This window comes from Myotis nattereri, assembly GCF_964212035.1.
Source record: "Myotis nattereri genome assembly, chromosome: 5".
Lineage (NCBI taxonomy): Eukaryota > Metazoa > Chordata > Mammalia > Chiroptera > Vespertilionidae > Myotis > Myotis nattereri.
The window spans coordinates 967,810-990,992 of NC_138080.1; the positions used below are offsets into that span (position 1 = coordinate 967,810).

General features: G+C 56.2%; 1 protein-coding gene across 1 annotated transcript in view; it reads left to right on the forward strand.

Annotated features, from left to right (window-relative positions):
• Positions 1–13,020: 13,020 nt before the first annotated feature.
• Positions 13,021–23,183, forward strand: part of ANK2 (ankyrin 2) — a 180,106-nt gene continuing 169,943 nt past the window's right edge. The window contains exon 1 of the mRNA XM_081090714.1: positions 13,021–13,199. Coding sequence (XP_080946840.1) covers positions 13,071–13,199 — 129 coding nt within the window. The 5' untranslated portion in view covers positions 13,021–13,070. The remainder of the gene's footprint in view (positions 13,200–23,183) is intronic.

Below are 23,183 nucleotides of genomic sequence, written 5' to 3' on the forward strand. Positions count from 1 at the left end.
CCTAGAAAGTAGAAAGAAACAGAACAATTGCTAAATGTTTCTGTCAGGCCCTAATAGCAAGACCAGATAACGACACGACAAGAAAGGAGAACGGTGGGCCAATACCTGTCATGAAAACAGATGTGCAAGTCTGTGATAAAATATTAGCAAGTAGAATGCAACAACATATAAAAATTATATACTGTGGCTGAGTGGGATTTATCCCAGGTGTACAAGATTGATTCAACGTTCACAATCAATAAAAAATAATCCGTTATATCAATCAGCCAGGCCAAGGAAAAAGTATATGATTATGTCAATAGATGTAGGAAAACATTTGACAAAATCCAACAACAAGTTTTGATTTAAATATATATATATATATATATATATATATGTGTGTGTGTGTGTGTGTGTGTGTGTATGTGTGTGTGTGTGTATATATATATATATATATATTTCTTGATTTTTAAAGAGAGAGAGGAAGAGAGAGGGAGACAGAGAAGCATGGATGGAAACCCAAACAACTGAGCCACTCTGGCCAGGGCTCAAGTTTTGATTTTTAAAAAACTCAGCAAACTAAGAAAGAACTTAGTCAATTTAATAAAGAACATCTACACCACACTGATAGCTCACATCATGCTTAAGAGTGAGAAACTCGATGCGTTTCCCCCTAAGATTGGGACAAGGCAGGGATGTCCCCTCTCATCACTCCCGCCCCACATCACCTGGCAGCTTAGCTGATGCAGTAAGACAAGAGGAGAACGTATACAACATACTGGGAAGAAGGGAAGAAAGTTGTTCGTAAATGACGTGATGGTCTACCTAGAAAATCCCGAATCATCATCATCAACAACAGACCCCGTGGGACTACAAAGTGATGACAGTGAGGCCACAGAATACGGAGTCCATGTGCAGAAGTCCATCGCTTTCCTGTATAAACTTCATGAACAGCCCGGCCGGCGTGGCTCCGTGGTTGAGCGTCAACCTCCGATCCTGGAGGTCAGGGTTCAATTCCCAGTCAGGGCACATGGCCAGGTTGCAGGCTCGATGCCCAGTAGGGGACGTGCAGGAGGCAGCCAACCCATGATTCTCTCTCATCATGGATGTTTCTATCTCTCTCTCTCTCCCTGAAATCAATAAAAATATATTAAAAGATTAAATAACATTGCAATTTCAAGTTAAAAACACAGACAGGAGCAAGAACTGTAGGGGGTCTGTAAGATTCCAGTGAAAGGAACCGAAGAAGATCTCGATGAATCGAGGGCCATGCCTTGTTCCTGGAGAGGACGACTGAATACTGTCGAGACGCCGCATCCCCCCGTTTGAGCGGTAGATGCAGCAACATCCCCACCAGCATCCCAGCGAGAGTTTGTGGACGTGGACACGCCGCCTCGAGAGTTGACACGGCCTGATGTGTTTCAGAACCAGCACATCCAAGCCCTATATGATAAAAGGGCAATATGCAAATCGACCGAATGGCAGAACGACCGGTTGGCGGGGGGCACCAGGCCAGCCAAGGCGCATGCCCGCGGGCAAAGGGAGGGGACGGCGATCATCAGGGGACAGTGGCGACCAGCGCTGGCGGAGGGGCGATCAGGGGGGCAGGGCCGCCCCCAGATCGGCCCACCCAGTCACCTCCCTCAAGGGAGGCCAGTTGGACCTCCCGAGGGCTCCCGGGCTGTGAGAGGGTGCAGGCCAGCCTGAGGGACACCAGCCCCCACCCCCAGTGCACAGATTGTCACGCACCGGGCCTCTAGCTAGGACATCCTATTTGGGAGTAATTCTGCCCTCACACGTTGAAATGTTCTCTCTCTGAACAAACGGCGGGTCAGATTGTATCGCTCACGCGCACAAGACTAGATCTGACTTAACGTCTACGTCTATTCGTCTATTCGTACAGCTCGGGCTGCGTGGACAAATGAGTTTCCGTTCGTCAGACGTGCACTGATCTGACCTAGACGTAGGTTCAGAGGAACCCGGGCAGGGATCTGACCACCGGGAGCCGGCGAAGGTCCCCCTGGAGCTGCAGTTGTACTTGCGGAGTTTGTCTCCGTGGCTGCTGCTGTTTTAAGGAAACGTGCGCGGGGCGGTAGCTGGCCCTCTGCTCCAGGCTCTTCTGGTTTCTTGCTGCAGCCTCGGCAGAGGTGGTGTTCCCTGTCGCTCCTGCAAACCGGGAAAATCCCACTGAACACGGGGTGGGGAGCCAGCAGAAGGCTCCCCCTCTGCCCAGTCCAACTCCGGGCAGCCGCTGTGCCGCCACCCGCAGCAGAAGGCGCCCGCACGCAGCTCCCTGCGGCCAGCGCGCAGGACCGCACAGGCTCTGGTTTCCGTTTCTGTGGTTTCTGCTATTTTTAAGCTGCGGATCCTTTTCTTGAAATGGAGTCTCTGATGCGGAGGGTCCCCCGGGGCCGCGCAGCTGTCACTGCAGAGGCTGGAGGTCGGGCCAACCTTCGCTCGGTTTGTCCAAAAACACGCTCCCGCCTCCCGAGGCCGCGCCTGCGGGGAGGGGGGGGGGGGGGTCGGAACGTTCCTGCCGAGCAGCGGGGTGCCGACCCCCGGGACGCGCATCTGCAGGGGGTCCCAGGCCCGCGGGGGTCGGAACATTCCTGCCGAGAAGCGGGGCGCTGACCCCCGGGACGCGCATCTGCAGAGGGTCCCCGGCCCGCGCCGTCCGCAGTGTGGCTGTGAGCACCGCGGGGGCCCACGTGTGTGCATGTGCGTTTGTGTCAGGGGTGCGCGTGTGTGTGAGCAGTGCGTGTGTGTGCATGTGTGTGAGGGGCGTGTGTGCATGCCCGTGTGTGCGGTGCATATGTGTATGTGTGCATGTTTGTGTGTGTGCATGTGTGAGGGGTGTGTGTGTGCATGAACATGTGTGTGGGGGGTGTGTGTGCACGTGTGCTTGTGTCGGGTGTGTGCGTGTGAGCAGTGTGTGTGAACATGTGCGTGAGGGGTGTGTGTGTGCATGTGTGTTTGTGTCAGGGGTGCGCGTGTGTGTGAGCAGTGCGTGTGTGTGCATGTGTGAGGGGTGTGTGTGCATGAACATGTGTGTGGGGTGTGTGTGTGCACGTGTGCTTGTGTCGGGTGTGTGCGTGTGAGCAGTGTGTGTGAACATGTGCGTGAGGGGTGTGTGTGCATGTGTGTTTGTGTCAGGGGTGCGCGTGTGTGTGAGCAGTGCGTGTGTGTGCATGTGTGTTTGTGTCAGGGGTGCGCGTGTGTGTGAGCAGTGCGTGTGTGTGCATGTGTGTGCATGAACATGTGTGTGTGTGTGGGGTGTGCACGTGTGCTTGTGTCAGGGGTGTGTGCGCGTGAGCAGTGTGTGTGTGAACATGTGCGTGAGGGGTGTGTGTGCATGCCCATGTGTGGGGTGCATATGTGTCTATGTGCGTGTTTGTGTGTGAGGGGTGTGTGTGCATGAACATGTGCATGAGGGGTGCACATGTGTGTGAGGTGTGCATGTGTGCGTGTGAACATGTGTGTGAGATGTGTGTGTAAATGTGTGTAAGGGGTGTGTGTGTGCATATGTCTTATTTGTTTCTGTTTTGTTTAAGGAAAGACAGTGTTTTCTCCCCAATCCTCTGAGTGGGAAAGGCATTCTTTCGACATGTTTCTCCCCTGCATTTTGTGGGTGAGCCGCGGCGGGCTGGCCGTGTGCGTCTGCATTTACCCCGGGAGCAGGGCCGCCTGGCCGTTTGCTGAAAGCGGGTCTTAGAGATTAATTCCGAGAGCGAGAGCCTCGGCCGCCGGGCAGTGCAGCTGCTCTGGCGACACCTCGCTTGGCCGGGCCCTTCACGGAGCCCCCTCCTGGCTGCGCCGGGAGCAAAGGGCACTTGCTCTGTGTTTGGTTCTGTTCCTAGTGGAGCTTTAGAGGGGCCTCTCCTTCCGACCCGGCCTGTCCGAGCCTTTGGTTCTGTTTAGTGAACTGACGGGCTGTGAGGCGCTGGCCACCTGAGGCGGAGACTTTCTCCATACAGATGGTGTCTCAGTCTGTTCCAGTGCTGGGACCAGGCTCAATATTTATAATAATATATAATAATACACACACACTAGAGGTCCGGTGCACGGAATTCGTGCACAGGTAGGTCCCTAGGTCTGGCCTGCGATCAAAGCTGATCTGTGGGGAGGCCAGTGGGGCGACCGGGGGCCCCTCTGGCACCTGCCTTGACCGGCCTGGCGCTGCCCTTGCCAGCCCTGCCCCCCACCACCGCTGCTGGTCTCCTCCCTCTGCAGGGCCCCCGCTGGCACCCGCCTTGGCTGGCCTGGGGCCTGCGGGCTGGGGGCAGCTCCTGCGTTGAGCATCTGTCCCCTGGTGGTCAGTGTGCATCATAGTGACCAGTTGTTCCACAGGTGGCTCTGCTGTTCAGGCGATTTGCATATTAGGCTTTTATTATATAGGATATTGTTATTGATGTCAGAGAGGAAGGGAGAGGGAGAGAGATAGAAATGTCAATGATGAGAGAGAATCATGGACCGGCTGCCTCCTGCACGCCCCACATTGGGGATGGAGCCCACAACCTGGGCCTGTGCCCTGACTGGGACTCGAACCCTGACCTCCTGGTTCATAGGTTGATGCTCGACCACTGAGCCACACCAGCCGGGCCAGTTTAGTCTTTTATTTGGAGTGACAACTGAAAGACACCGATTTCTAGATGCTTCCAAAGCCACCTCCCCATCTTGACGTTTGTCTCCGCCACACCTAGAACCCCAGCAATGCCCTTTAGGCTCCGCACTCTCACGGACTTACAGGGCATCGCATTAATTTTCCGAGACAACCGTCAGCGCCCTATTCCGTCAGGGAGGACTCGTCAAAGGTGTGTGATGCAGCGACAAGCACAAGTGGGGTCAAAGGTTGCACGAGCACCCCTAACTCTGGGTGCCACAGCGGCCCTCGTTGGGGGGGGGGGAGGGGGCGCGCAGGTGGTGGGAGCGGCGCTGGGCAGCAGGCAGGGGGGTGGGGGCATGGGAGACCCTCTGCTAAGTCACCGTGTGCAGGGCCCGCGACGCCGTCTTCAGAGGAAGGAGACGAGAAGAACCGAACCCACTTCCTGTGGAGACCGGGGGCGCGAGGCTGTGTCGCCGAGTCAGAAACGGGGCGTCTCTGCAGACGCTGGGGGGAACGTTGCCTGAAGTTCCTACCTCAACCGTCAACTTGCTTTTTCGTGTGAAAAACAGCCTGTTGCGTGTTTTCAGGCACCTCTCGTTTACCTGTTAGATTCGGGGACGTTGCTGAACCCTCGGGCGTTGAAGGATGCATTTCCTGTGAAGATTGATGACATCGTCGTCCAGCTTTTATTAAGAAAAGGGCAGCGACCCGAAGCCGGGCAGCGTGTGTCGTTTCTGTGATTCACTGGACGCGGCTTTCGCTCGTGGATCTGACACGACTGTTGTCTGTTCTCTGCGGCGCCGCGGGGCCCACGGGGGAGGGAGAGGAAAACAGGAAACAGCCTGAGCTCGAACAGTCCAGGTTCCCAAACGTCCCAGCTCAACGACACTACGTGGGGGACCCAGAAATATTCACATATTCTTATTATTATTTTAAATCCTCACCCGAGGATTTTTTTCTTTCTTTTTTTTCCCCCCCCCGAAATGTATTTTATTGATTGTTTTACAGAGAGGAAGGGAGAGGGATAGAGAGTCAGAAACATCGATGAAAGAGAAACATCGGTCAGCTGCCTCCTGCACACCCGCTACTGGGGATGTGCCCGCAACCGAGGTACGTGCCCTTGACCGGAATCGAACGCGGGACCCTTCAGTCCAAAGGCCGACGCTCTATCCACTGAGCCACACCGGTTAGGGCCGATAATATTTTTCCATTGATTTTTCGAGAGAATGGAAGAGAGAGGTAAAGACAGAGAGAGACATCCATGTGAGAGAAACACCTCGATTGGTTGCCTCCTGCATGTGCCCGACCAGGGCCTGGGCCAGGGAGAAGCCTGCAACTGAGATACCGGACGTTGATCAGAATCGAACCCGGGACCCTTCGGACGGCAGGCCGACGCTCTAACCATGGAGCATATCGGATAGGGCCGGGTTATATTTTTAAATCCATGGTTGTTGGCCAGTGCCTTGCTCACGGTTCTGTTATTGGACGTGTTCACGCGTGTTTGTGTGTTGCGCCGTGTCGCGGGAGCCGTGCTGTCTCTCGCTGAGTGCTGGTCACCGTTGCTGGGAAATGACACGCAGATCACCCGAGGCCGCGGCCGCGTGAGACCCCGGAGGGAGACGCAGCCCTGCTGCCGGCCTTGCTCACCGTGTGTCTGGGGACACTCCAGGCCCTGAGCCCCGGCTGTCACTCAGCCCGAGGGGGCAGCTCTCGCAGGTCTCGGGGGACAGGGGTGAGGGGCGGGAGGTAGGGGGGATCCGCCAGCCTTGGAACCTGCGTGGACACGGGTCTCTCATTTCCGCCTCTCGCCCTGGAGGTTTTCAGGTGGAAGCTCAGAGCCGGCAGGGAATGCTCTCATCGCTTCTCCCCTGGGGTGCGCTGCCTCCCAGTACTGCATCCCTGGAGCTGCTGTGGCCTTTCAGGAGAGGATTCGGTTTCATCCCGCCCCTGATTTCATCCCGGGTCCGGGGAGGCTCGGGGGGGCATGCCCGGGGGCCTCGGGGGGCTCGAGGGGCGTGCCTGGCTCCAGGAGTGAAACCCAGGCAGGTGCTTCTGTTGGTGACGGACCTGACTCGGCACCAAAGAGTCTTGAGCCTCGCGAGTGTGGCTTCCGGAGCCCGTGGGTGTGATCGCACCCCGTGGTCCCGTGTTTCTGGCCTTCGGTGCTGTTACAGGGTTTACCAGGCGGCCGAGAAATACGCGGGAGTCCCGGAGGCAGGAATACCCCTTTATTTCCAGACGCTTCATGCATACCGGTCCTGTGACTCAGCTGAGACTGTTTCTCTCCAAATCCTGAGCCCCAACGTGGAGGAAGCTCCCCCTTTATACCCCTTTGGTTTCTTTGTCCCCCACATATGGGATGGGACTTCCGGACCTTTCTCGGGCTTTGCAAAAAGCCCTGGGTGTTGGGGCCGTGAGACCACACCTAAAGGCCTGGCCTGGCGCCAGGGCTGATAACCCCGTCTTATAGTTGCTCATAGTTTATGACCTGTGTAAAATGGGAGTACTTAGGTAAACCGGTCTTCCCCAAAGACCAGGGCAGTGACTTAATTATAGGCTGTCAAGAATGTGCATTAGGTTCCTGGCACAATTCAGATCGCTAGCCCCCAGAAATGTCTCATTTCCCCCACCGGTGCCTGCGTGGGTGTGGAACGGAGTGTGTCGTGCTAAACCAAGAAACACCGGGTGCCAAGCGGCAGCCTCGAGTTGTAGGCCGGCCACACTCCGGCTGCCGGGAGAGAACACCCTGTCTTTGGGGGAAGAAGGGACACGTCAGTGTGTGGGGAGCAGTGAGCGGATGTGGCCGCCTCCCCGGGAGGCCGTGCAGGTCCACGTTTACACCGTCAGGGGCCGACTGGCCACCCCGGGCGCCCGTAGCACCTTGCATCTCCTCAGAGTCCGGCACCAACAATGCAGCAACAGGAGATGGCTTGTTGTTGTTTTAATAAATTTTTATTGATTTCAGAGAGGAAGGGAGAGGGAGAGAGAGAGAGAAACATCAGTGATGAGAGAGAATCATGGATCGGTGGCCTCCTGCCCGCCCCACACTGGGGATCGAGCCCACAACCCGGGCCTGTGCCCTGACAGGGAATCGAACCCTGACCTCCTGGTTCATAGGTCGATGCTCAACCACTGAGCCATACTGGCCGGGCCGGACTGTTGGTCGTTGGTGCTATTGGGACAGCGTGTCTCACTCCCCTGTGCTCACTGTGGCGCCCACGGCAGAGACACGGCCGGCCCGCGATGGCGCCTGTCTTACAACAGGGGCTCCGGGCAGGAACCCTGCAGCATCCGGCTGATCTGACGTCGGACACTCAGCAGACCCGGACGTCCTCTAAGGTCACACTTGACCACTTTCTATTGTCAAGTTTGAAAAATACTGAGGTGTTTTTGCTAATAATTTACAGGCCGGGCATACGGAGTGCCGGAGCTGGCATTCCTGGGCCATGAAAGGTGGAGACGCTCCGCCCAGCCGGTGAAGCTCACGCTTACGGGCTCGGAAGCCTTACTGACTTACACGCAGCGTATAACTTCAGTAGAAGCCAGCTCAGGAAAACGTCAGATACGTGGGGCTTAAATTTGGACTCACGTAAAGAATTGCAGTTAATAGTCGCTTTGCCCTGGGGTCGGAGGTGGGACGCCACCCGGGCCTCGTCCCTGCGGCCACGTCACCTCCGCAGAAGCGTGTCGGCGGGAAGTCGGCCGCTGTGCTGCCAGCAGGCTCTGCTCCCTTCCGTTGCTGTCAGGTGGGCCGTGGGCTGTGGCCCAGGTGAAACGAAAGGGGCGCCACTCTAGGACTGTCGCCGCCTGTTCAGTTCCCTCTCCTGAGGTTCGAAGCCTCCATTGGGGTCAGCGCCGCGACCTGGCGGAGAGGAACTGGGCTCCCGGCTCAAGGGAGCACGGCTCCCCGGTCAGGGGTCCCAGCGTCTTTGTTGCTGCTGGTTCTCCCCGCCCGCCCGCCCTCCCGCTGGGTCTGCAGCGGCGGCGGCGACAGCCTGCTGTGCGGGCGGGGCTGATGGCCGGGGCAGCTCAGTGATGGACACGCCCCGACGGATCCGTGAGGGCTGGACACTGACCAAGCGAATGGCCAGCGTCCCTCCGTCCCCAGGGAAGGGCGTCCTCTCCGAAGGGCACTCCGCCCGCTGGCTCGCACGTCTGCGTCCGCACACTGAGCCCCGGGAGGCAGGCCCGGCCTGTCCCCTGGGCGGCAGCGGCTCTGGTGGTGCGGACGCTGCCAGGTGGGAGGCCACGGGCACCGCCTCTGCTGGGGCGCGGGCGGCAGGCGAATGGCCCGGAGCCCCTGGGACTGGACCCTGGTGCCCTGTCTGTGCCGGATGCAGCCGGTGAGTGTCCACCGCTCTCCCCTCGGAAAACCGACACCGGCTTCCTTCCGAACAGAAATGACAGGGACGTTGGAGCAGCCGGGGCCTGGGGAGGGCTGACGGGGAGGATCGTGCGGGGCGAGCTGCGGAGGGAGGCCTTACCCCGGGAGATGCTGGTCCCTGGAGCTCGGCCGGACCGAGCTGCCTCCCACCACGTGTGGGACAGCATGTTCTCTGCTCGGGGACCAGGTGGCTGAGACCACGGGCTCACGAGGGCTCCCGGTGGCTTCGCTTGATGTGCTCACACAGCCCGGGTTTCCTGCGTGGGAGGTGAGCAGGGGAGCCCCCGGCCGGGCAGGGAGTGGGGGCTGATGGGAGGCCCTGCCCCTGCAGATGGCCGGGGCGGGGTGGGGTTGGGGAGAGACCATGGGGCCCAGCCCGGGGCCTCCCAGGGCCCTCAGCCGGGAAACACAGTGACTGCGTCTCAGTGTCGCATCCAAAGACACAGGAGGAGGAAGACGAAAGGGGTGTGTTGCTTTGTAAGGACCTGGCAGCCACGGTGCCCTGAGGGACATGCGTGTCGAGCTGACATCCAACAGACGCACCCGACTCGTTGCCTTTTCTTCACGAGAAAATGAAGAGACAGAACCTTCGGACTGAGAGCCTGTTGGCCACGCCCAAGAGCTGTTTACAGATCTCCCGATGGAAGGTTTAAATGCGCGCTTTCCCCGGCATTAGGAAGGATCCCTACGTGGACTCTGTGCAGCTTTACAAGGAGGGTGTGGGCACGTGACAGGCTCCGAGATGAACCATTCTCTGGACAATGATCTCTCTGGCTCTGGCGGTGCTCGCGAGGCCCTCCCTCTGCGGCCTGCGCCGAGCAGAGAGGATCCTCATGGAGGGACAGGCTCGGAGGGGCGGTGGGCAGGCCGCCCCGAGTCACCCTGTCACCGGGAGACCAGGGAGGAGGCTCGGCCACGGTTCACTGGGATGTGCACGGGTCCAGTGGGACTTGCGTGGTTGTAAACGCCTTTTACCAAGTATTTAGAAGGAAAGAGGGTGCCCGGTGGTCGTCTTCGGCTTCCCCGGAACCGCCGGGTTCCCGGCGACAGCTTGGACCCCACAGCCGAGGGAGGGTCCTGGAGAATGTCGGGGAGGGGGGATGTGTGACTGTTCCAGCGAGTGGCAGGCGGCCACCTGGTTCCGGAGACACAGAACCCTCCCCAGGCCCGCGTGCCCTCTTCCCAGGAAGCCGTGTGTGTTCCCTTGTAGATACGGACGAGATTTCCAGAGCTGGTCGGATAAGAGGCAGGTTTTCTTAGAAGATGACTTCCCAGCTGCCCATGCCAGACAGGGCTGTCCCCCTTCTGTCCTGTGGGCCAGAGGCGCCCCCTGCTGGCCACGCTTAGGCTGGCTCACCACTTTGGCTGACTTTTTAAAAATTTTTTATTAATATACTAGAGGCCCGGTGCACGGACTCATGCACCAGTGGGGTCCCTCAGCATGGCCTGCGGGGATCAGGCCGAAACCTGCGGTCCAACGCTGCCCGCTATTCTTGCTCATCCTGGCCCTGCTGCACCTGCGGCCGCCGCTGCTCAGCTCCTGGTGCCTGTGGGTCAGCTGAGTGGCGCTCCCGCTGTGGGAGCACACTGACCACCAGGGAACAGCTCCTGCGTTGAGCATCTGCCCCCTGGTGGTCAGTGCACATCATAGTGACCAGTCGACTGGTGGTTTGGTTCCTTAGCCTTTTATATATATAGATTTTTATTGATTTCAGAGAGGGGAGGGAGAGGGAGAGAGAGAGAGAGAAACATCAATGATGAGAGAGAATCATGGATTGGCTGCCTCCTGCACGCCCCACACTGGGGATCAAGCCCACAATGTGGGCATGTGCCCCATCGGGAATCAAACCCAGACCTCCTGGTTCACAGGTCAACGCTCAACCACTGAGCCACGCCTGCCAGGCTTGATTGGCTTTGGAACCAGCTTGGTCCTCTCCTACCGCCAAGTGCATCTGCTTCCTGGTGGGGTATTTGCTTAACCTCACTGTTTCCACCTTGTTTAGGTAAAAGAGAAAAATTCTATGTTATAATGTGACTAGAGGCCCGGTGCATGAATTCATGCACTGGTGGGGTCCCGCAGCCTGGCCTGCGCCCTCTTGCAATCCAGGACCCCTCAGGGGATGTCGGAGAGGCAGTTTTGGCCTGATCCCCGCAGGCCAGACTAAGGGACCCCACTGGTGCATGGGCACCAGGCCTCTAGTATGCATATAAGATCTTTGGTAAATCTCTTCCCGCCCTCCCCTCTCCTCCCTTCCCTCTGAGATTCATCAGTCTGTTCCACGTTTCCATGCTTGTGGTTTCTGCTCCTGCATTGAGCATCTGCCCCCTTGTGGTCTGTGCGTGTCATAGCTTCCAGCCAGTTGTCCGGTTGTAACAGTCGCTTAGGCTTTTATATATATAGATAAGCTAAAATGCGTAGGGACCATGCCCAGCATAGAAAATAAGTACTTTCCCTCCTAGAAGAGCTACTGTCTTATCTTTGTGTGGTGCCCACAACGCACCCTAACATCCTCCATGTGTCTGGGCAGGTGTGTCTTAGGGGTTGGAGTCCATCCAAAACCATATTTTCTTTTTTTTTTTTCAAGAGTCACATTTATTGCAATCCGGGACTATGAGGGGCCATTCCCGAAATCTCATAGTGATCAGATGTCCGCAACACCGGGTTTATATAGGCAAAGATCACAGAGGTATTGATTACATCTCAAGGTTTGGAATGAGGAACCTGGTTTGCAAAAAAAAGCAGTTTACAGAAGCAGAAGCAGCACGTTATCTAAATTACAGTTTTGGGTCTCCGATCACTGAATCGACAGAAACACATTATCCAGAGCCCTTGGGTCTGGAATGAGGAACCGGGTTTGATCTAAATTACAGTTTTGGGGTCTCCGGAACACGAGTCAACAGGGACACGCTAACCGGAGCCCTCTGACCTTGGGATCACTGTGCTGTCCTTCCCAGGTAAAGGAAAGTGTGCTTCCTACGACCAGTGTGACCACAGCCCACGGGACAGTCACAGGACAATCAACAGGGAATTCAATCGAATGGGGTGATTTATATAATTCAGAAAATCAAAATAACTTTTCTATTATTTTAGCAAACAAGTAAGTACAGAAACGAAACAGCAGGGTTCAAGTTAAACTATAGTTTCTACCTGCGACGACCGCTACCATACTTCATGCCCCACTGGCAAAACCGTATTTCCTAAGAGCGCGTTGAACATCACTTTACTTTTTTCTTAATAATGAGGAGGCTGCGTTGTTCCAATGTCAGAGCTGGGACGTGGTGTATGGGGAGGGGGCGCTCCCAGCCCACCCTGCACCCGTGTCCTGACTGTCAAGGGGTGCGTGACCAGGACATGGGGGCCCCCCCATGGGGCCGTGGTAAAGCTGGGCAGGTTCTGGGAATTGGCAGGACAGGCCGTGGGAAGCCTCGCCTTCGTGGGCTCCTCTCGCTGGTCTCCCGGTGGGGACTCGCAGACACCTTGCTGGGCGTTCATGTGGGTTTAACAAAACCCTGGGAATCCCCAGTCCCACCTGCCTCCCGAGGGTGCCTGGTTTGGGGCATCTGCGGCTCCCCCTCCCTCCCAGGCCTGTCACTGCAGGACCGGCCCCCAGCGGCCCCGCGTGGGTCTGGAACCCGCCCGCCCACGCGCCCCGGGTCGGTGGCAGGGTCCCCGGCGGGGCCTCCCGAGGCCGCGTGATCAGTCCTTGCGGCGCCTCGCACAGGCCGGGCGGCGGCGGAGGCAGGGCTGTGCGCGCCCCGCACGGAGCCCCGCGCACCGAGCCGCCGCGGGGAGGTCCGCAGTCTGCAGTCCGGCGGCGAGGCGGGGCTGCCGCAGTGACGCCCACGCGGGCCGCGCGCGGGGGGGACGCGGCGCTCGCTCTCTCGCTCGCTCGCGGGGGCGCACGCACCTGGCGCGGCAGGTGCTGTGGCTGCGGCCGGGCGGCGCCGCGGATGCTGCAGAGGCCGAGGCCCGGCGCGCAGGGGGCGGAGCGTCGCGGCGGCCACCGCCCCGGGAAGCGCATCTGCGCGGCGGCCGCCACCTGCGCCGCGGGGACCGGCTCCGCGGGGACCGGGCGCTCGCGGCTGAGCTGATCCGCCCGCAGCATGGCTCACGCGGCGGCTTCCATCAAGAAGGTGCGGGAGGCCGAGCTGGAGGAGAAGGAGCGCGTCCTGGAGCGGGAGCGCAAGAAGCAGCGGCGGAGCCCGCGGGAGCGCGCGGAGCGCAGGCGGAAGGTGGGAGGCGCGTCCTGACCTTCGCGGCGCGGCCCCGGGTCCCCGGTCCCCGGTCCCCGGTCCCCGGTCCCCGGTCCCCGGCGGTCGGCAGGGCCCCCGGCTGGATGCGCGCCGCCGGGGTGGGTCGGGCCCGGTCTGCGGCAGCGAGGCCCTGGGTGCCGCCGGCACGCGCCCCCCCCTCCACCCCCGGCTTCCCTGGCAAAGCAGAGGCGCCCCCCTGCACCCCCTCCGTTATCTTCATTCAGCCGCGGGCCCGGGGCTTCGTTCCTGCGGGGATCTGGGCACCCGCCGCGGGAGATGGGGTGCCGGTGGGGGGAGGGCGCCCTGTCCGCCCTGCGCCCCCCCTCCCTCCGGGCTCATGGAGCTCGCTGCTGGGGAAGAGCGGCTCCTTTTAGTCATTTCCCCGACGCTGGTCTGTGTGATGCTGCGCTGGGTGCTGGGGCGGGAGCCGTGCCTCTGAGATTTGAACATTTCCATTGCGATCTTTGATCTATTGTTTAATTTTTTGGTTTCCAGCATGCGTCTCAGGATCTCCCTTTTGGGGCCGTAGCGTTACGTGCCACGACCAGGGTTAGGAGAGACGGGGTGGATGCGGGTCCCCTTTCCGTTCAGCTGCAGAATTATGGCCTCTTTTCAGATGCTGTTTTTCTTTCGCTTGGAGATCATCCCGCCACTCGGTGGAGCTGGCATTTGCGTGAAGCCGGGCCTGGCTCCGGGCAGGAGGCTCCCGGTGAAACGCCTGATTAGTGGGTCAGGGCGTCTCCGGGAGGGGCTGCGGGGCAGATGGCGCTGGGGGGCGGGAGCGGTGTCTGTGCTCCAGCCGGTGCCGAGCGCTGCTCTCTGGGGTGAGGGACGCGGTCCGTGTGCTCAACCGTCCTCTGCTTAGAGCCGGTGCTCCGTGGGTGCTAACAGGGGGCTCCTTTTCCACCTGGGGGGCGTCTGGGCCCTGCTTTTGGAAAGACACCCGATGACCCCCGTGGAGCCGAGTTCCCACTGACCCGGACTCAGCGCATTGCCATGCCCACCCCTGAGGGCCCGTGTCGGGCACCAGGCCACACACACGGTGAATTAGCGGGCATCGCCGGTTACACTGGCTGTCTGGCCTCCCCAGGCCTTGCTTCAGTTCAGGTGCAGTTCCTCCTTGTTTTGTTTTGTTAAGCTTCCCCCGAAGGTATTTTTCCACTGGGTTTTGGAGAGACTGGGAAAGAGGGAAAGACGCACAGAGAGAAACATCCATGTGAGAGAGACCCATGGATGGGTTGCCTCCTGCATGCGCCCTGACCAGGGCCCGGCTGGGGAGGAGCCTGCAACCCAGCTCCGTGCCCTTGACCGGAATCGAACCTGGGACCCTTCGGTTTGCAGGCCGACGCTCTGTCCACTGAGCCACACCAGCCAGGGCTGTTTGTTCTTTTCTGTGGCCTCAGAGGTGCCCGGGCCCTTCCCCGGCAGCGGCTCCCTCCTCGCCAGGCCCGCGTTCCAGCTCCGATTCTCCCCGTGCCCACGGCTGCACGCACTCTCCCGGGTTGCACCACCTTCGTCTCGTGTTCTCCACGCAGCCTGGCATTTCCTGGCCAGGACGCTGTCCCGTCCAGCTGTGAGCTAGCGACTCGCGTCCCCAGAGGGCCGGGCACACATGGGACGCCTCCTGCTCACCCGGCCTGTTTCTCGGATCTGTGCCCTTTTCTGTGCTGCGTGACGACGGAGAACCCACGCTGTGACCGTGGGACAGTGCCCGTGGCTCGGTGCCGCATGGCTCTGAACGGTTGATGGTGTGGTCATGTGACAGGGTCCTCCCGGCTGCGTATCTGGATGCTGTCCCTCGGCCCGACCCCCGGGAAAGGGGGATCAGGGCGGATCACGGCGCAGCGACTGCTTGTTCTTGTTCCGGTTTGTACGCTCACCTGTGGGTGGTCCTCCCCTCCCACGGCAGAGGCAGGCGCACTGCGTGGGTGCTCACAGCTCTCGGAGGCTGAGCGTGGCGCTGGCTCTCAGCGGAATCGGGTGTATTTTCTAGATTCACATCCCCCCCCCACACACACACACACACACGGCCACGGAGCCAGCTCTGAAATGTGGTCTGAGAGAAGAAAAAGGCGTCTCCCCATCATTCCCTAAGGCAGTTCGTGAGGAAATGGACACGGATGGTGGATGGTGGTGGGTTAGTGGCTCCCTGAGCTCCCTCCCAGAAAGTGACCGAAGATTGTTGTGCTGTGTTTCCTGGTGCCATTTGCTACCCATGGGCCACCTCAGCCGTGCAGACACTGTGCATCACGCAGCGTACACGCTCATCCTTAACGTGTCCTTAACATGAGCCTGCTTACGCCCCAAATTCAGGTAGGCCTGGCCTGCCCGCTGTGGATAAAAGCCGGCTGTAAAGCTTAAAAAAAAAATAAACCAAAGAGGCTGATTTTGAAGAGCTTTTTCACTCAAGTGAAAATTATTGTGTGTTGAAAACAAGTCAATGAAGTAGCCTCATATTTGGGTTTATTTTTCATATTCTTGTGTGGGCTTCCTGTTAATTAGAAATATATCTTTGCATGATGATTTTGTGCTCCGTGACACGTTTTAAAATCAATTTTAATTCTTTGTGAACTTGAAACATGCTGCAAGCGAGGCTGCAGTGCCTCTGCCCAGTCCTCCCGGCCGTGGTCTTTAAAGGCCACATTCACGTCCTGCGGGACCTGCTTTCAGTCCCACGAGAAGCAGACTGGATCGCGGGGTAACGCGTCCCGGCTTCTCGGGGCCACGCGTTGGACAGCTGACGTCGAACTGGGCGAGAACCAATGTGTGCTGTGTCTGTGTCCTGCTCCTCGAGCTGGAGTAGCAGTGAGCTGTGAGCAAATGGTCCATGGTGCAGATGCGTTGAAACGAACGAATTTAGCGTTTATTTGCTTAAACGAGTACATCGACGTTTTAGCTTTTTATAGGGAGAAGAGGATGTTATTAGCTGACATTAATTTAAGTCATTTCTTTTTACGTCCACATAGCTCGTGTCCAGGGTGGGGTCTAAGAGTGTAGGCTTGAGGAGGATGCTGGAAGGAACGATTAAGTTCCTCACACTTGTGAGACGCAGTTCTAAAGAGAGCTTTCAAGTAAAATGTTCTTTCCACAACCACACGCTATTTTTCAACTACACTTTTTTTTTTTTAATTTGGGAAATAAATTATTTTCAGGGGCTGGTTAAACACACACACACACACACACACACACACTCTCATCCTTGAAAGCAAAGCATATCTATACTAATAAAAGGGTAATATGCTAATTAGACCTGGTCGACCAGCCATCTTCCAGATGTCCGACTTCCTTCCGGACAAAGCCATGGTGGTGGGGGCTGAGGCAGAGGCAGTTGGGGGCAAGATCAGGCCAACAGGGGAGGGCAGTTGGGAGCGAGATCAGGCAGGCAGGCAGAGGGGTTAGGGGCAATCAGGCAGGCAGGCGAGTGGTTAGGAGCCAATCGTCCCGGATTGCGAGAGGGATGTCCGCCTGCCGGTTTAGGCCCGATCTCACAGGGGTCCCAGATTGGAGAGGGTGCAGGCCGGTCTGAGGAACGCCCCCCTCCGTGCACGAATTTTGTGCACTGGGCCTCTAGTCTTTAAATAATCTTCCTCATGTAAACAAAATGATCGGTTATTTTCAAATAAATAGGTATGTTCTCCATTTCTCAGCACCAGCAACCCCTTTTCCAAGACATCGTCATGCCTGCCACACGCAGTGGCACTATCCCACGTCAGAGGCCCTGTGCGTGCCTGGTCTTTAGGACCCTGATGCTGAAGAAACCCTTCCCGTGACTTTACTTTGCCCGATGACAAAGCCCCGGCTCCTATTCCCCGTGAAAAGCTGATGATGTATTTGTCAGGTGTCATTGTGGCCCTGTGCCCACCATGATCCATCCGGGGAACAGCCCGCCGTCACCCGCTGTGGAACGTGCTGAGTCAGATGGGGCAGAGCTGGGATGGGAACCCAGGCTCCAAAGTTCTTTGGAGGAAAACGGGGGCTGGGCTTCCTACACAGAAGGTAGGGCCTCGTAACTCAACACTCCGTCTGCTGAGGCCTCACTCTCTTCACCTCCAACTGCTTCCTACGACGAAGAGAATCTAATTAGTGTGAGAATACGTCAGAGGACATATCTGAGAGGAAACTACATGCATTCAAGGTGGTGATTCTGTTGTAACGGCACCAAAATACCTCATGAGATTTCTTAGAAAAGGAGCCATGAGAAGTCCACGTTTGCTTAAATGCAGCCGTTGCCGTCAATGATGGGCTGTGATCTTATCATCGTTCTTTCCTTTTTTTTTTTTTAAATAGGATTTTAAAATGTGTCTGCATATCTGCATGTATGCAGCTGGCACAGAAAGGTGGTTTTGCATGGGATAAAGCAGCGAATAAAAGCAAACTTTCAAGTCCTTTCTATTGATTGTCATAGAGAAAGGTCCTGATCAGCTCTTTGCTTTTGTTTTTATGGATATTACTAGAGGCCCGGTGCACAAAAATTTGTGCACTTGGGGCAGGAGGGGGGAGTCCCTCAGCCCGGCCTGTGCCCTCTCGCAATCTGGGACCCCTCGGGGGAATGTCCACCTGCTGGCCTAGGCCTGCTCCCCGGGAGATCAGGCCTAAGCTGGCAATCAGACATCCATCCCTCTGGCAGCCCAGCAGCCCTCGGGGGATGTCCACTTGCCAGCGGGGAACAGGCCTAAACTGCAGTCGGACATCCTTAGCGCTGCTGAGGAGGCGGGAGAGGCTCCCATCACCACCGTTGTGCTGGCAGCCATCAGCCTGGCTTGTGGCTGAGCAGAGCTCCCCCATGTGGGAGCACACTGACCACCAGGGGGCAGCTCCTGCATTGAGCATCTGCCCCCTGGTGGTCAGTGTGTGTCATAGTCACCAGTCATTCCTAGTCATTCTGCTGTTAGGGTCAATTTGCATATTACCCTTTTATTATATTGGATTATTATTTTGGAGGGATTAAGGCTTATCATTTCGAGGACATCTTTGGGAGGCCCTCCTGCCCCCATATTTTCCTGGTCTCTTTGCTTATTAAACTGATGACAATGAGAATACTTATTGCATATATATAATGGATTTATCACCAAGTTGCAAGGGGACATGAGAGATGACGATTTTTTTTAAATCCTCACATGAGGATATGCTTTTATTGATTTAAGAGAAAGAGGAAGGGGAATTGGAGGAGACAGAGAGAGAGAGACAGACAGACATTGACTGATTACCTCCCATACGCACCCCAAACAGGGGTCAAACCTACAACCTGGGTACGTGCCCTGTCTGGAATTGAACCCATCACCTTTTGGTGTACAGCGCGATGCTCCAATCAAGAGCCCCCAGGGGCGAGGGCCGAGGTGCAGACTTTTAAAAAAGGTGATGATGGTGGCACCCTTTTGGAAACGGAAGGAAGTCTTATTTGCAGGGATGGAGAGGCATGTACCGTGTACGCGTGGAATCGTGTTAAAGAATGAGTGGGAAATAGAGAGATGGTGCAGTGCTGGCTGTGCCCACGTTGCCTGGTGGCCTGTGGGTGTCCCGTCAGGTGGAAGGAGCGTGGGCAGCCCGGTGTCCGTCCATCTGTCCGTCCATCCGTCTGTCCTGCCCGGAGTTTCTGAGTGCTCGGCAGCCTGATTCTGAAAGGAGCTCATGCCAGGCTGTCAGCCCAGAACACGCACACAGATTTCTGGGCGGCAGACCAAGTGGTGTCATCGGAAATACCACTCAGAACAGAACGGGTCGGCCTGCGTGACGCACGGCCTTCCAGAACCCTCCTCGTGGAAAATCCCAGGAACGTTTTGGGAGCATCCAGTTGTCTGTCTGGAGCTTCCTGTCACCCCGTCCACATGGGAGCGCTTCCAGAGCCCATGGGCACGGGCAGGCCTGGGCGCTGCCCTTGGTCGGACACGGGCCCTCCTGTCCCAGTGGCCACTGTACGTGGAGATTTCTGCGTTTCGTTGGTTTGCTTTCCCACTTGAGCAGAAATAAAAGGTTCCCACACATCTGTTTCCATGTGGAGGCTGCCATAGAAGCAAGATCTTTCATTTTTGTTATATATGTATTTTTATTGATTTCAGAGAGGAAGGGAGAGTGAGAGAGAGAGAGAGAGATAGAAGCATCTATGATGAGAGAGACTCACGGATTGGCTGCCTCCTGCACGCCCCACACTGGGGATCAATCCTGCAACCCGGGCACATGCCCTGACCTGGAATCGAACCCGAGACCCTTCAGTTTGCAGGCTGACACCCTATCCACTGAGCCACACTGGCCAGGGCAGAAATCATTATTTTTAAAAAAACCCATTTTATTCTTCTTACACACTCCCTTCTGTGTCCTTTCAACTCAACTCACAAACCCTGTCTTGGCACCAGAAACATTTTATACAAGCAGCTTGCCCTGTCAAGGGCACCCTGCCGGGGCAGTACGTCTGAGCTTTTATTAGGTTTTGATGATGAAGACGTTCTTTCGACCACTGAGCCGGGGACTAGCGATTAGCTTAGGGGACAGGCCGTCCAATGGGTGGGGCTGAGGCCCAAATAGTCCCACGCACGTGGCCTGAGGTGGGTGTTTAAGGAGACTGTTCAAAGGCAAGTAGGATCTTAATCTTAAAAGCTACGACGGAGTGTATTGATTTTCGGAGTCTAAAATCTCTAACAACTCAGTGTAAATGTTTTCCTCCTTTTGTTATATTAACCTGAGTTCATAGAAATGTTTTAATCTTTAAAAATCAGAAGTAGCCCTAACCGGTTTGGCTCAGCGGATGGAGCGTCAGCCTGCAGACTGAAGGGTCCCAGGTTCGATTCCGGTCAAGGGCATGTGCCTTGGTTGCGGGCACATCCCCAGTAGGGGGTGTGCAGGAGGCAGCTGATCGATGTTTCTAACTCTATCCCTCTCCCTTCCTCTCTGTAAAAAATCAATACAAAATATTTTTTAAAAATCAAAAGTAATTCATTAGTTACCTTTATGATCAAATTTTAACTGGATTAGTCACCTTATGCATCACTTGGATAAAAAACAATGCCATTTACAGCCCATTGTGACATCATGAAGAATACGGAAAATGTTTTGTCGAAGTCCTGTAGGAATCAGTGAAAACACGAGGAAATTAAGAACTCTACTCACACCATATTTAATGCTCTTTTTGTGTTAATATTTTTCCACGACGTCCCCCTCTTTCATTTGTTTTTCTCACAATGATTTCTTCTTGACAAGGAATACTCGCTTTTCCGTAGGGATGGACACTGTCTATTAAGAGAAAGACGAGAACATGAAACACTTCTGGAATTTTGGAGTTCTGCCCAAACGGCTGGGGGGACCGTCAGCTCTTTGACCGTGATCCTTTCGCTCGAGATCTGACGTGTGATTTTATTTTATTTTAAAACATATGTTATTGATTTCAGAGAGGAAGGGAGAGGGAGAGATAGAAACATCAATGATGAGAGAGAGTCATTGATCGGCTGCCTCCTGCACGCCGCCTACTGGGGATCGAGCCCACAACCCAGGCATGTGCCCTTGACCGGAATCGAACCTGGAACTCTTCAGTCTGCAGGCCGACGCTCTATCCATTGAGCCAAACCAGCTAGGGCTGACCTGTGATTTTAAATGTTTTTTCATGGAAAAACTCATCAGCCCATTCATAGTATCAGAATCCTGGGGTACACAGGTCGGAATCCTGAGGTGCACAGGAGAAAAGGAGACTATCTCTCCATTGTCTGTCTTGATTTATTTTATCTTATTTAAAAACTAGAGGCCCGGTGCATGAATTCGTGCACCAGTGGAGTCCCTCAGCCTGGCCTGCGGGATCGGGCTGAAACCGGCTCTCCGACATCCCCCGAGGGGTCCCAGATTGCGAGAGGCCGCAGGCCAGACCGAGGAACATCACGGGTTCCCCATCAGGGCCAGGGAGGGACGCGGGAGGTTGGCCAGCTGAGGAGGGACCGCAGGAGGGCTCCAGGGTGTGTCCAGCCTATCTTGCTTAGTCCCGATTGGCCGGACCCCAGCAGCAAGCTAACCTACCGGTTGGAGCTTCTGTCCCCTGGTGGTCAGTGCACGTCATAGCGAGCTGTTGAGTGGCCTTAGCATATCATTAGCATATTGCACTTTGATTGGTTGAACAGCTGACCGGATGACCGGACACTTAGCATATTAGGCTTTTGTTATATAGGATTTTTTACATTGTAGCTGACAGACAATTGTATTATTTTCAGGTGTAGAACACAGTGAGTCGCATTCATGCACCTCGCCATGTGGTCACCGCACTAAGTCTGTGGCCGTCTGTCACGTACACAGCTAGTACCATATTGTTGACTCTCTTCCTGTGCTGGGCTCTATATCCCTGGACGTATTTTACACCGAAGTTCATACTTTTCAGTCCCTTCCCCTTTTCTGCCCGCCCCGCCCCCTCCCATCCGTGTGTTCTCTGTGTCTGTGAGTTTGTTTCTGATTTGTTGGTTCCTTCATTTGTTCATTAGAGTCCACACGTAAGTGAGGACCCACTTTTGTCTTTCCCCGTGTTCCTTATTCCGCTCAGCATGATGCCCGCCAGGCCCGTCCCTGTCGTCACAACGATAAGATTTCGTTCTTTTTTTACGGCCGATCTTCCCCCGTATACACGCACCCCCACGCCTTCGCCCTGTTGCTGTCTGTTGGTGGACGCTTAGTTGCATCCGCCTTGTGAATAACGCTGCAGTGAGCGTAGAGGTGCACGCACCTTTTCGAATTAGTGACTTCTTTTCCTCGGATAAATACCAGAGATGGGATTGCTGGGTCAGGTGGTAGTTCTATTTTTAATTTTTTGAGGAAACGCCATACTGTTCTCCACAGTGGCTGCCCCGTCTGCATTCCCCCCAGCAGTGCCCGAGGGCTCCCTTTTCTCCGCGTCCTTGCCAGCACTTGTCGTTTGTGGATTTATTGATGGCAGCCATTCTGACAGGTGTCAGGTGGGACCTCATTGTGGTTTGATTTGTGTTTCCCTGGTGATTAGCGATGATGAGCATCTTTTCGTGTGTGTGTCGAGGGGGGGGGCGGGCAGGGGGGACCATCTGTGTGTCTTCCTTGGAGAAAGTCCATTCAAGCTCCGCCCATTTTGAGTTTGGGTTGTTGTAATTGTTTACCTTTGACATCGAGTTGTGTGACTTCCTTATGCAGTTTGGATAGTAACCTCTCATTGGATGTGTCGTTGGCTAACGTCTCCCCTCATCCTGTGAGTGGTCTTTTGCTTTGTTAACGGTTTCCTTCGCTGCTCAGAGCTGTTTCGTTCCCTGCAATCCCACGTGTTTACTCTTGCTGCCTTGGCATGAGGAGAACTCTCCGGAAGCATATTGAGACCGACGTCAGAGTTTACACCTGGGTTTTCTTCTAGGAGTTTTGTGGTCCCAGGTCTTACGTTTAAGTGTTTAACCCATTTTGGCCTATTTTTGCAGAAGGTATAAGCAAAGAGCCTAGTGTTGTTTTTTCACGCATCTGCCCCGTGTTCCCAGCACCATTTATGAAGAGACTGTCTTGTCCCCGCTGTATGTTCTTGCCTCCGTTGTCAGGTTACTTGGCCACACAGGCCTGGGTTTACTGGGCTCTCTATTCTGGTGCGTTCATCTATGTGTTTATAACTATACTAGAGGCTCGGTGCACAAATTCGTGCACGGGTGGGGTCCCTCGGCCTGGCCGGCGATCTTGGCCTATTGGGGGTCCGGCCGGCAGCGAGGTGGGTCCATAGGAGGTTGGCTGGCTGGTCCTCCCATTTGGGCTAATCTGGGGGGCCAGGCGGGCCGGAGCAGGGAGGGGCCGTGGAAGGTTGGCCGGCCAGGCCCCCCATCGGGGCTGATTGAGGGGGCTGGGCAGGTGGAGGGGGGCCATGGGAGGTTGGCCAGCCAGGGGGAAGGGGCCGTGAGAAGTTGGCCAGCTAGGGGGAGGGGCAGTGGGAGGTTGGCCAGCTGGGGGGGAGGGGCCACAGGAGTTGGCTGGCTGGGGGTAGGGGACACGAGAGGT